The sequence below is a fragment of the Cotesia glomerata genome, linkage group LG5 (assembly GCF_020080835.1).
Source record: "Cotesia glomerata isolate CgM1 linkage group LG5, MPM_Cglom_v2.3, whole genome shotgun sequence".
Taxonomy (NCBI): domain Eukaryota; kingdom Metazoa; phylum Arthropoda; class Insecta; order Hymenoptera; family Braconidae; genus Cotesia; species Cotesia glomerata.
The window spans coordinates 3608442-3623413 of NC_058162.1; the positions used below are offsets into that span (position 1 = coordinate 3608442).

Genomic DNA, 14972 nt, shown 5'->3' on the forward strand with positions numbered 1-14972 from the left:
TCTTCTTATGTTATGTGTTGTGTGTATTATGTTATATCTCCTTGCAAACTTTTAAAACTCTCGATTCAATTGCAAGTAGACTCGGTACTCTTAACTGAAAAAATATATATATTTTTTTTACTACAAGTCATGAATAATAATTATTATGCATAATCAATACATGAATGATAAATTTTTTAATTATTTTAGTTTCTATTAATATCTTCTCATGATTAACTAATTAAATGACCTTTTTTGTATCAAGAATTTTGAGAGTACATTTTTTTAATGTTAAACCGCTCGACTAATTAAAATTAAAATAAGGAATGAATTACGTTATTTTAGACAGATGACGTTATTGTTTTTGTGGAATATGATAAAATGTATATTAATGCAAGCAAAAAATTGTTTTAAAAGTCATGGAAATAATAAAAAAAAAATATTTTAATTTTACAAAAGTTTTTATTGATAAATTCATTCGATTTTTTTAAAAATAAAATAATGCCATAATTTTTACCGCCAAAACAAATTATATAATATCAAAATAATGAATCATGATAAATTTAATAAAAAAATTAAACTTATCGTCTTCTTAAAAATAAAATAATTTTTTTTTTTTAATTTTATAAATTTTTTTGTGTAAACAAATTTTATTATTATTATTATTATTATATTTTAAAAATTAACAATAATTTTATCTAATATTAGAGAATTAATTAAAAGTTTGTCTTCTATTTTTAGTATTAAATTAGAACAAGTTATTATTATAAATTAAAAAAACAATTAATTTTCTCAATGAATAAAAATTCGTATTCTTTTATTCAACAATTAACCGCTGAAATAAAAAAAAAAAAAAAACGTATGACTAAGATCTATAAATAAAACTTCGTTTTTGTTGATAAAAATTTATCGCTTATTTTTACAAAATAAATTTCTGTATTGACATTTAATTTTGAGATAAAAAACATTTTATATAAAAAATAAAATAAACTTAAAATATTTTCGAAAATAATAAATTTTAAAATGACTATTTGCTATGAAAAAAAAATTTTACAGCTCGAAAAATACTACAGATTTAAAATTCTTCATGATCCAGAAACTAGAGTCACCGAGCGGTTGATTTTAAAACTAAAATTAAAGAATTACTCTCAAGGTAACAAAAAAACTGAGTAAAAAATATAAAATTTTAAAAATATTCTGATATTTTTATTAAATTACCAATAAATAAAAACATACTAAATTAAATTTTATATTTAATAAATTTTTCAGGAAATATTTTCAGAAACAAGCTGACTTTCTCCCTTAGTGCGATTGTATTGTTCTTCAACGCAAATAATAAAAATGGCGGATACAAAAATGCTAGCAAACACTAGACAAGTTGACCATCTTCCACCTAAAAATCAAAGAATAAAATTAATTAATTAATTTATTTATTAAATAATTTATTTATTCTTTCATTAATTAATTAATTTATTAATTAATTAATTAATTAATTAATTAATTAATTAATTTATTAATTAATTTATTTATTTATTTATTTATTTATTTATTTATTAATTAATTAATTAATTTATTTATTTATTTATTTATTAATTAATTAATTTATTTATTTATTAATTAATTAATTTATTTATTTAATTTTTTAAGAAAAATATTTACCCATTCCGGGAATGCAGTAAGACAAGTAAAATATCATCCCGACGATATTCGACATAAAAATCATGTATCCCCCGACGATAGCTTCGGAAATCGGGAAAGATATTTCAGAAGCCAACTCCAGGTAGAGCGCAGAAGTTGACCAATTAGTAGATATTCCAAGTACTACTGCTGCGTAGAGCTCGTATCTATTAAAGGGCAATACTTTGCTATCGAGGAGAATTATCCAAAAGAACATAACTGATGATATCACCAGTAGGCTTGATATTGCGAGTTTTAGATGTCCTTGGAATATATCCGTCATTCTTGATACTACCAGGCAAAGGATGCTGCTCAGAACTATTGTCCAAAATCCTAGTTTGTCAGCTTCTCCCTGTCAGTATGTTATTATCATTATTATTATCAATACAAAAGAATTTTAGTGATGTAATTACCGATGTTATGGTTCCAAAAGCCATTGTAATCATCGCTAACCACGGACCAGTCATACCTTGGGTCAATGCAGCAGAAAGACAAAGAAACCACATACTTCTATTCCTAAATCATAGAAAAATTTTTAATTTAAATTGAATATTTAAAAAAAGTTAGCAATCTTGCAGTCACTATGTGACTGCCGTGGCTTGTGAACTATAAATAAACAAAAATTTTGCTTCATTAAATAATTACTTTTGTTAAATTGCACTGTATTTTCTTAACTATGGACGTTTTCACAAATATAAGCTCATCCCGATGTTACACTCATCAAGAGCTTTCATTTGAGTACCCACATGCGTTTTAATATATATATATATATATATATATATATATATATATATATATATATATATATATATATATATATATATATATATATATATGCTTATATATATATATATATATATATATATATATATATATATATATATATATATATATATATATATATATGCTGCTATATATATGCTGCTATATATATATATATATAATATATAAATATATGAAAAATTGATGTGGGTACTTAAATGAAATGTCTTGATGAGTGTAACATCGAGATGAGCTTATAGCTTTAAAAATAAGAATAGTTCACAAGATATTTGTTAAATTACATTGTAATTTCTTAACTATCGACGTTTTTAAAAATGTAAGCTTATCCCGATGTTACATCCATCAAAAGCTTTCATTTGAGTACCCACATGCATTTTGATATATTTTGCATGTATACATATATATATAACATATATAAATATATAAAAAATTGATGTGGGTACTTAAATGAAAGGTCTTGAGGAGTGTAACATCGGGACGAGTTTATATTTTAAAAAATGTCAATAGTTCACAAGATACAAGGTCATTTCTCAAATATTGACGTTTTTAAAAATATAAGCTCATCTCAATGTTACGCTCATCAAGAGCTTTCATTTGAGTACCCACATGCGTTTTAATATATTTTTCATATATACATATATATAATATATATAAATATATGAAAAATTGACGTGGGTACTCAAATGAAAGGTCTCAATGAGTGTAATGTTGGGGTGAGATTATATCTTTAAAAATGTCAATAGTTCACAAGATAGAAGATCATTTATTAATTATGTATCTAGAAATAGTGCATTTTCAAATGCAGCCTAAATACTTATAATCGTAAATTATCGGTCAGTATGATATGAAACCTTGAAAAGGGACAAATTCAAGTCAATACCTTTCTAATGATACCAAATTTAACCATAAAAACCTTTTTTATCATATAAATACACTGGCCACAAAATTTTTCTTACTCTCTTAATTATATAGATTAATCTGATTTAAGTATAAAATAAAAAAATTATCTTATTAGTCAAATAACAAAAAAGGCAGGCAAAAAAATCATCCTAAAAAATAACATGTTTCCAAAGACCAGTACCTAATATGTAGTATTAATTTTATCGAATTGTACCTTTAGTTATAACGTTAAATAATGTTTATAATACTGAACATACTAAATATTTTCATAAAACACATAAATGTGATACAAATAAAAGTCACATCTATCAATTAAAATTATCATTGAAATCATCATTAAAATTGATAAGACTGATAATATTTCCATAATTCAAATATTTACTTTACAATAACTGAATTATTATTTTAATTAATTTTTCTATCATTTTTAATAAGAACAATTGAAATATTTAGTTTAAAAAAAAAGTTGTCATCCCTTGTGGGGATCGAACCCACGACCTTTGGATTAGAAGTCCAACGCGCTATCCTCTGCGCCAAAGGGACTTTCGTAGGGTGAGGCGCTAAATAGTCTTACTTAAACCTAGCTTTTATATTGATCCTTAAAATCACTAATTATTTCCTTAAAATCTCAATTATTTACTTGATCAATTTAATTAGAGACTCCGAGAGCCCAGGCGTCGAAACTTGGATGTTTGAGTTGGATATTTGCGACTGCTTAGGGAAGCACGTGAGAATGCCGATCAATACCAAGCACTGTACAACGAACTCTGTAAGTAATTCAAGCGTTATTAATATGAATCACTCAATAATTACGCATATAATTAAGACAATAGCTTATATACCGATTCTCATTAAAGACATGATTTGTATTTGAAGAGTAGTTTGATAAACGGACGTTTCTGCGGGAATGGCGCTGCGGTTTTTCCCGGTCAAATTAAAGGACATTCCGGGTAGCGGAAACATCCGATAAATACTCGCTGATTTTTGGCTACGCAAAGAAATTGTGTTATTGACATGACTTATTCCAACTAATCCTGGTCCCAGGACGTAAGAAATCGCCATGCCAACTTGGCTGACAGCTGATGAAATTCCTGTGGCTGTTGTTCGTTCTCCAGTTGAAAACCAGACCGCTGATACTAGCGCTGTTGCGGGTCCTATTATCACTCCGGATAATCCGTTAACTATTGCTGCGATATGAGCGGTTCTAATTTTTTTTTTAAATTGAAAATTTATGATTTAATAATGAGAAATTTAGTGGCAGGTTTTTATTTTTTTTAGGAAAAATATCGCACCTACGTGGTGAAGACTGTCGCTTGCATTGAAAGACAACGGATGAAAGTCGCGAGTGTCGACAAAATGGCGGCTATCTTTAATGGCGTTGATAGATCTGTTTGTAATAATTTATTATTAATTTTTTTTTATTTATTAACAATTAATAGTTAATAATCATGTATGTTTAAAATAATTGATAAATTGTTATAAAATTAAATAAAAATATATATACACAAAAAAAATTAACAAATCAAAAAAAATAATTTTGAATCAAGTAAATTTTGAAGAACTTTTTTCTTTTAGTAAAAAAATTCTTAAGCTAAGAAATTTTTCTTGGTTCAAGGAGGTCCACGCGAAGTAGTCAAATTTTTAAAACTTCCTGATAATTTGTAAAATCAATCTACGTAGCCTAATAATTAATAAAAAAATTAAAAAACAGTAAGATTTCGGGATATTTAATCAAATAATTAGGTTTGAAAATTGTAATTTTTACATGTAGGTAAATGGAGATTCCACCAGCCGTGTATTTGGTTAAGAATTTAATGCAATCGATTTTAAAAAAATTTTATTTTCATTGAATTTGATTGAAAAAATAATAAGCTTTCGATTAAAACAATAAAAAAGTACCTTTCCGAACGTATTACGGAGATATTTTATATTTTTTATGAAAAATCACTCGGAACTTGCGTTCTTTAAAGTCTTGTATTTGACTTGGCAACACCGCTTGCGCAGTTACTCGGCGCATAAGTAACCGCGGTTTTTTAAATGCTAGAAGATCTTAGTCATTTTAGTTAGACAGTAAACATAAATAAATTTGAAGGTTAGGGACACTCTTGCGGTGTTGTCAAGTGTATACCGGTAATTCAGAGTGCTATATTTTTTATTAGTCAATTAAATGTTAATATTTATTTAATGAGTAGATTTATCGGAAATTTCCTCAAAAAAGTTGTTAATTAATTTAAAAATTAATTTTAAAATGCATAACAAAAGTATTTCTACTTATTATTTTTTTATAGACATTCTTTACACTAAAAGGGTACTTGGATCTCCTTAAATAATTGATTAAAATAAAATTTAACTTAATTAAAATAAAATTTGTAAATTTAATATACGTAGCCGAATAATTAATAAAAAAATTAAAAAACAGGTTTCCAGGATATTTAATCAAATAATTAGGTTTGAAAATTGTAATTTTTACATGTAGGTAAATGGAGATTCCACCAGCCGTGTATTTGGTTAAGAATTTAATGCAATCGATTTTAAAAAAATTTTATTTTCATTGAATTTGATTGAAAAAATAATAAGCTTTCGATTAAAACAATAAAAAAGTACCTTTCCGAACGTATTACGGAGATATTTTATATTTTTTATGAAAAATCACTCGGAACTTGCGTTCTTTAAAGTCTTGTATTTGACTTGGCAACACCGCTTGCGCAGTTACTCGGCGCATAAGTAACCGCGGTTTTTTAAAAATGCTAGAAGATCTTAGTCATTTTAGTTAGACAGTAAACATGAATAAATTTGAAGGTTAGGGAACTCTTGCGGTGTTGTCAAGTGTATACCGGTAATTCAGAGTGCTATATTTTTCATTAGTCAATTAAATAATAATTATTTAACGAGTAAATTCATCGGAAATTCCCTCAAAAATGTTATTAATTAATTTAAAAATTAATTTTAAGATGCATAACAATAGTATTTCTACGTATTACTTTTTTATAGACATTCTTTACACTAGGAGGGTACTTGGATCTCTTTAAGTAAATTTTACTTGATTCAAAAATTTTTCTTCTTGATGTAAGACATTGAAACTCTTCAAAATTATTTTTTTAGTTCAAGAATTTTTCTCTTGATTCAAGTTAATTTTTTTTTTCAGTAGAGCTTCATTATTTTGATTCAATTAAAAAAATTCTAATTGACAAATATTTATTGGCCTAAATAAATTTTACTTGATTAAATAATTTTTCACCTTGATTCAAGGCAATAAAACTCTTAAAAATGATTTTCTGGGTTCAAGAATTTTTTTCTTGATTCAAATAATTTTTTTCCGTGCGTATCATAATTTATAAATTATAATTTATAAATATATAAATACATATAAAATTCAATACCTGTTTCGTTAAGCAGCCAACAACAAGGCAAACAACAAGTCAAATAAGTGATACACCCCCAATTAGAAATAAGTGCCAATGAATTTTTATTCCAATTAGGAAAAGCTTCAATAACCGATTTTCCAATTGGGCCCCACGTATTCCAGACACAACACTGGGTACTATTGAGCGCACAAAAAAGTCCCAAAGCTGCCCACCGTCGTTTCAATGACTTGCTCTCGTTTTTAATCAACAATTGTCTTCCTTCTCTGGTATCATTGGACTCTCTTTCCATTTGCACGCTGTATCTTATAGTTGACATCCCTTCAATGTTCAAATAGCTTTAATATAATTTACTTTATTTTTCACATCAACTTCTTACTTGGACGTAGCTTCCGCTCTTTACTCTTCGTCCGGCTCCTACCATCAAAGGTTGTTGACAGTAAATTTTTGGACTCCATTTTTTGGTTATAAATTAGCCATAAATTGTTGATAGAAGTTTTGAAAAAAAATTTACTGTCAATTAATTGATTGATTGATTGATTCTTTAAAACATTTTGAGGTTTTGTAAGTTTATAGGTGAACCTATATTTGTTTAATTATATTTATTTAACTTCAAGACAGTCATTTATTTATTTATTTATTTATTTATTTATTTATTTATATAATCACTAGCTATCAATTGCCCGCTTCGCTGGGCTTGAGTTTAAATTTGTTTATGTTTTTTAGTAAAACAATTTTTACAATTTACATCAACATTTATCCTCAAAAATTGTTTTTTATTTTATATATTATATTGATAGTGTCGAATCAAAATAAAAATTACTTTTAAATTAAGAGATGTTCTCTGGCATTGCAGTTTTATAAATTTTTTTTAAGCAAGTGAAAATTAAAAAAAAAAAAAGATCTGACATTCAGTAGATTAATTGAAGTGTTAATAAATCTACTTCCTACATAGAAAAAAAAATTTACTTGAATCAAGTAAATAAATTAAAAAAAATTAATTTTCTTGATTTGAGTAAAAAAATTCTAAACTACACAGAAAAAAAAATTTTCTTGAATTAAGCATATAATTTTGAAGAACTTAATCTTCTTGATTTGAGTAGAAAAATTCTTGAACTAATAAATTTTTTTTGATTTAAGGAAATTTTACTTGATTCAAAAATTTTTTGTCTTCATTCAAGACAATTACCCTCTTCAAAATTATTTTTTTGGTTCAAGAATTTTTCTCTCGAATCAAGTTAGTTTTTTTTTTAGTGTAAGAAATTTTTCTTGATTGAGGTAAATTTTCCTTGATTCAAGAAAATGTAACTCTTCAAAATTATCTTCTTGGTTTAAGAATTTTTTTCTTGATTCAAATTTTTTTAGTCAATCTACAATAAAATTATTACGTTTTATTCACTTAATTATAAAGTATAAAATTAACCAATTTGCGAATTTTCACGATGTAACATCGTGAATTTTAATATGTAAATTATGAAAGTTAAAATATTAAAAGTCTGGTTCTGGATTATGATATTACAATTGTAATTTTCCCAAACAATTTTTTTCCATGTAAATAAATATGTACATAAAAAATAATGAATTTTTAAATTTATAACTAAAATTTATTATTTTCTCAACCAAAAAGTGTAAATTAAATTTTTACGTATATTTGTTTAGTAATTTTTTCAGTCAAAATAAAAAAAGACTTTTTAATTTATAATTATAGATTTTATGTAATACAATTTTGCATTTTTTTTTAAACTAATTACATAAAAAAATTTCACAATTAAGACACTACACAGAAAGAAAATTATGGGAACTATTCCTATACCATTAGGGGAATGGTTCCCATAATGCTATAGCAATCATTCCTATACTATTATAGGAATGGTTTCCATAATTTATGGGAACCATTCCCATAATAGTATAGGAACGGTTCCCAAAACATATAGGTTTAAATCTTAGATGAAAAAAAAAAAAATTGGGACTGCCGCATGAAACATTCCGGTGGAAGATACATGACTTTCATATGACAGCAACATGATTTTCATGTGGCAGGCAATAATAGTTAAAGCAACAATAATGATTAAATAATAATCATAATAATCATTTATATTATTAAGAGAATAAGAAAAATTTTGTCTCCTGGATAGTCACATGATGAAATCGATTTTTTAGTGAAATTTAGGGTCATTGCAAAGGACTTGACATGAATTTGTGCCTTTTCAAGGTTTCATATCATTCTCGTCGATAGTCAATTTATAATAGATATTTAGGTTGCATTCGAAAATGCTCTATCTCTAAACATATAATTAAGAAATGACCTTGTATCTTGTGAACTACTGACATTTTTAAAGATATAAGCTCATATTGAAGTTACATTCATCGAGACCTTTCATTTGAGTACCCACATCAATTTTTCATATATTTTATATATTTATATATATATTATATATATGTATACATAAAAAATATATCAAAAATGCATGTGGGTACTCAAATGAAAGCTCTTGATGAGTGTAACATCAACACGAGCTTATATTTTTAAAAATATCAATAATTAAGAAATGACCTTGTAAATTATTGTATCTTGTAAATTATTGACATTTTTAAAGATATAAGCTCATCCCGACATTACACTCATCGAGACCTTTCATTTCAGTACCCACATCAATTTTTCATATATTTTATATATTTATATATATTATATATATGTATATATAAAAAATATATCAAAAATGCATGTGGGTACTCAAATGAAAGCTCTTGATGAGTGTAACATCAATACGAGCTTATATTTTTAAAAATATCAATAATTAAGAAATTACCTTGTATCTTGTAAATTATTGACATTTTTGAAGATATAAGCTCATCCCGACATTACACTCATCGAGACCTTTCATTTGAGTGCCCACATCAATTTTTCATATATTTTATATATTTATATATATATTATATATATGTATATATAAAAAATATATAAAAAATGCATGTGGGTACTCAAATGAAAGCTCTTGATGAGTGTAACATCGGGATGAGCTTATATCTTCAAAAATGCCAATAGTTTACCAGATACAAGGTCATTTCTTCATTATGTATCTAGACACAGAGCATTTTCGAACGCAGCCTAAATTCTTATTATAATAAATTGACTATTGGTAAGAATGATATGAAACCTTGAAAAGGCTCAACTCCAAGCAAAAACCCATTTTATCACATAAATACACTGGCCACAAAATTTTCCTTATTCTCTTAATAATATAGATTATTATTATTTAATTATTATTGTTGTTTTAACTATTATTGCCTGCAACATGAAAATCATGTGGCTGCCCCAATTTTTTTTTCCGTGTATATATTATAGGAATCATTTCGAACTCACGAAGATTTTATCTTTATTCCTTTTTTTTTTTTTTTTTTATTTATTATTATTTACAGTCGGTTTTAAGTGCTGTGGTCATATCGCCGACTTTTAGCTGTTGGGAGTGGTACGTTGGGTCTTTTTGGGTTGTGTAAATCTTAACCTACGCGGCAAGGGCCGAATATCAACCAAGTTGGTTTCTAAGACCAGCTTGGGATTCGAACCCACGCCTGGCCGGTAAGTTAGTCCGAGTTCTCTATCGGCCATGCGCCTTAGACGACTCGGCTAACAGTCACCAGTATCTTTATTTTATTTTGAGAATGATTCCCATAATGGTATAGGAATGATTTCTATAATATTTTAGGAATCTTTCCTATACCATTATGGGAATAGTTCCCATAATGATATAGGAACCATTACTATATCATTATGGGAATATTTCCCATAATATTATGGGAATAGTTCCTATAATTGTATAGGAATCATTCCTATAATTATAGAAATCATTCCTATACCATTATGGTAACCATTCCCATTATTATGGGAAATTTTCCCATAATTCTGGGAAAATTTTCTATAATTATGGGAACAGTTCCCATAATTCATGGGAACAGTTCCTATAATTGCCTGGGAACTGTTCCCATAAAATTATGGGAATAGTTCCCATATTTTTCTTTCCGTGTAGATTAAAAAAAAATTTTAACAGTTAAACATATTTTGTTAACTGGCTATTTTTATGATTTTTTATATACTTCTTAGCTTCATAAATTTTTGCCTGTAGTTGATAATAATTATCGACAATATTAAAGTACGATCCAATTAATTTAACTGTCGGAGTAAATTTCTTTCTGTTAACGGACATATAAGTCACTTCAGCGTCGAATATTGAGATTCCAAACAAATATTTTTTCTGAGAGTTGTCAACAGCATCACAAATCAATGGACTTCCATAAAAACTCTGTTGAAATTTTCAAAAAATTAGTGCAAGATAATCTTACGAATAAGCAATAATAATTAAATTAAATTGATAAATAATTTAAATATTTACCATAGTTACTTTAAATTCAGTATCATATTCGGTAGAAAATATTATTCCATCCCTATCTTTGAGTAATTTTTCAGCCTCATAAGCTTTAATTGATACTACATTTTTTTTACAAATATTAATATCGTACGACATTTTTTTAAATCCTACAATTTAAAATTCATGTTGTATTATTAAATTTAATAAAAATTATTTATTTTCTAAGTAATAAAATGTTAGAATTAAAAAAAAATTATTCCTTCAAGTCTTATCAGTAACAACTTTCAAACTCTTATCAATAAAAAACGAAATTAAATTCTAAAAATAAACTTTTATCATTAATACCTTAAAATAAAAAAAAAATCTAAATTACAATTGATAAAATTGAAAACTTACTACTTGGGGAAAAATTATACTTCCATCGGAAAATAAAACATTTGGACTTGTTAATTTCGCTGTAATTTTCAGTTAATTGAACTCTGCTAAAATCGGGGTTATTGATAGCGAAGTAGAAGGGTGTTTTGAGAGTCAAAAGTGCGTAATCGTTGGAGTAAAATTCAGAAGTGTCCACAGAGATTGGTAAAAATATTTTTGTTACAAATTTGTCCTTACAATTAATTATACCGCTAGTACAGTTAGCTCTGACGATTAGGTCGCTTGCTTTTCTTCTGAAATTTTATCAATTTTTATTTCACATTTAATTATAACTAGAAAATCGAACGCGCTTTGCGCGCTTCTGTCAAAATGTTTATTATTGACAGTTTAATTAATTAATATTTTTACTAATTTTACTCATTAATATTTAACCGTTACCATGGTAACCGTTGGCATAGTAACCGTTGCTATGATAATCTTTGCCATGGTAAACGTTGCCAAAGTGGTCACCATAGTAACGAAAAGCGACAACAATGAAAACGTCACACCAACTTTTTAATAAAGGATTTGCAATTATTTTAAAAATTATTTAATTTTATTGTAGCTAAGACTTACCCTGATATTGCCAGCGCTGATGTTAATATGATTTGCGGACTAATAATAAACCCGTAACTAATGTCTGCAACAATAATCATTAACATATTGTAGAAAATAATGTTACTCGCCCGCTCTGCTGGGCGCTTTATAGAATTGCATTTTTAGATCTAGACTTGAAATTTAATTAGAGTATTGTTTTGACTTGCACAGATTCCCAATTCTATCGAATTGGCATGCACCTTTTCTCCATGTAATAATTCTAGCTAATATTCATTGTAACTTTTAATGTGCAATCATTATAACATTCCCGTGTCTTTCTTACAAAAATTAATAATAATTGATTAGGGTGGCGCAAAAAAACCGACTATTTTTTTTTTTGAGTCGAGTGAAAAAATGTTAGTTTTTGATGTTTTAAGAGCCCTCACCAAAGGATAGCTCAAAAAAAAATTTTTAAGAGGTCACTCCAAATTTTTTAAAATTTCAAAAATCGAATTTTTTTTTTTTTTTAATTTTTTTTCTCGTTACGGTATAATTTTATAGACCAAAAAAAAATAAGTTTCTGAAAGTTTCAGTTCAAAATTCAAATTTTGAAAGGTCGCTCATAATTTTTTTTTTTTTTTTCTTTAATTAGTCATATCGCCGACTTTTAACTGTTGGGAGTGGTACGTTGGGGTCTTTTTGGTTTGAAAAAATCTTAACCTACGCGGCAAGGTCAAATCTCAACCAAGCTGGTTTCTAAGACCAGCTTGGGATTCGAATCCACGCCTGGCAGTTGATTAAATAAAATTATTAAATTAAAAAAAATTATATTTTCTATGTTGTGCTTGATTTTTAGTTCATCTCGTGATGTATTTTTATCGATTATTGTACTAAATAAAAAAAAAAATGCATGGAATTTTAATTTGAATAGTAAAAGGTCGCTCGAAAAAATCTAAACTAATGCACTAATAAATTGAAAAAAATTATGAGCGACCTTTCAAAATTCAAATTTTGAACTGAAATTTTCAGAAACTTATTTTTTTAGTCTATAAAATTATACCGTAACGAGAAAAAAAATAAAAATTCGATTTTTGACGATTTTTGAAATTTAAAAAAATTTGGAGCGACATCTTAAAAATTTTTTTTTAAGCTGTCCTTTGGAGAGAGCTCTTAAAACATCAAAAACTAACATTTTTTCACTCGAGACTTAAAAAAAAAGAATAGTCGGTTTTTTTGCGCCACCCTAATAATTGATATAAAAAAAAAATTTGTAATGAGCATTGAAAGTTTCAGTTAAAGAAATTGAAGGTCTCATAAGTGAAGAAATCTGCCTAGTTAAACATAACCAATAGAATTAAAAAATTTATTTTAAACAAATGACAATCGAATAGAATAAATGTAGTTACAATAAAAATTCATTATTTCTAAGTCAAAAAAATATAGCTTCCGGATAAGTAATCACCTCCATATCATATACTAAAACCTTCTCCGAAATGTGGGAGATTTAAATGAGATTTTAAAAGAGATTTTAAATTAAAGGGCCGAGGCGAAGCCGAGGTCAACAAACATGTGATCTGAGGCTTTCTTATTTACTTCCCGAGGAGTGTATACTATTTTTTGTCCGACGAAGGCGGAAAGCGGCAACTTAGTTTAGCGCAGCGGGACGAAAGTTGTCACTTTCCGCCCGGATAAGTAAAATGATAAATATCATAATATAATAAGTGTTAATGAATATAATAATGACAAAAAATGTTATTGTTATTGTTCTTGATTCTTCGCAACAATTCTTTGCACAGTTTTATATATTTCTATCAATTTTTATGGTATAAGTATTATTCTGATCGGTTCAGTAGTTTTCGCAGTATAACCGGACAAAAAAACTAGCTCTCCATTTATTAGTATAGATTCTGGTAATTTAAAATAAAATTTAATTCAAATTTTAAGAATAGTATCAATTGCGTATCAACAATAAATAGTTTATTACAAAATAAAGTGATCAAGTCCATTAATATCATAATTTAACATCCTTAAAGATTTCACGGAAAAAAAGAAAAAGAGAAAAATTACATATAATGTAACGTGGCGCTTCTACTAAGAAATTCTTCTTGGTTTAAGTAAATTTTACTTGATTCAAGACAACGAAATTCTTCTAAATTTTTTTTTGGTTCAAGAATTTTCCTCTTGAATCAAGTAAATTTTTTTTGTGTAATAATAATAGTAATAAAAATAAATAATTGTACTTACAAAACTTAGATTTAACCGAAACATCTTTGATAACAACAACCCATTCATATTTTTTATTTTCGAATGATTTTTTTAAGTCATTGCCGTTATTAATAATATTACACTCAATTAAATATACTTCAAAGATAATTAATGCAATAAATATTATTAATATCGACATCTTATGCATATCAATGAATAATTTTAAAAATTAGATAATTCTCTCAATTTAAGGACTTTGGTTTTGCCACGACGACTTGTAGATAACTACTTTAATTTTAACTTTGTTTTTATTACAAAATTTTTATAAGATAACAATGAGTAATAAAGTATCTATAATTGTATCATACATCGCCTTTTAATTCCATGAACAATCAATTAAATATTAAATTTATATTGGCAACCTCAAGTGTCGAAATAATAATTACACCAATTAAATATTTTGATAATTTTTTTAAAAGTCATTTCAGAACTTAGCAAGTTATTTTTTTTTTTTCAACTATCAAATTTAATAACTGATAAATTAATTAATTTTTTTGTACATTACAAAATTTTTAATTAAAAATTTTTTATAGACTTATGTATAAAAGTAAGTGTCGAAATAAAAAAGAGTGGGAATGGTGTTTAACAAACAAGCCAATCAAAATTACCCAGCTAATCGATATAATTAGGGGTAGCCAATGAAAATTAGCATCAACGAGACATGCGCCTTCACGTATAACAATCTATC

The 14972-nt window shown here is 26.4% G+C and overlaps 1 protein-coding gene, 1 long non-coding RNA gene and 1 other non-coding gene across 3 annotated transcripts; all 3 read right to left on the bottom strand.

Annotated features, from left to right (window-relative positions):
- Nucleotides 1-1244: 1244 nt before the first annotated feature.
- On the bottom strand, nucleotides 1245-7236 carry LOC123265315 (solute carrier family 49 member 4 homolog). The gene is made up of 8 exons (XM_044729013.1): nucleotides 7081-7236; nucleotides 6720-7022; nucleotides 4636-4726; nucleotides 4182-4543; nucleotides 3980-4106; nucleotides 2070-2172; nucleotides 1639-2008; nucleotides 1245-1372 (listed from the first exon to the last, which is right to left on the bottom strand). Exons 1-8 carry the CDS (start codon nucleotides 7157-7159, stop codon nucleotides 1245-1247), a joined length of 1563 nt encoding a protein of 520 aa, XP_044584948.1. The 5' UTR covers nucleotides 7160-7236.
- Nucleotides 3810-3882, bottom strand: Trnar-ucu. Its single transcript has one exon. It is a non-coding gene; the product is annotated as a tRNA-Arg (tRNA).
- A 4236-nt stretch (nucleotides 7237-11472) lies between the features above and the next one.
- Nucleotides 11473-14300, bottom strand: LOC123265926. Its single transcript, XR_006509697.1, has 3 exons — nucleotides 14264-14300; nucleotides 12059-12122; nucleotides 11473-11736 (listed from the first exon to the last, which is right to left on the bottom strand). It is a non-coding gene; the product is annotated as an uncharacterized LOC123265926 (long non-coding RNA).
- Nucleotides 14301-14972: the final 672 nt, after the last annotated feature.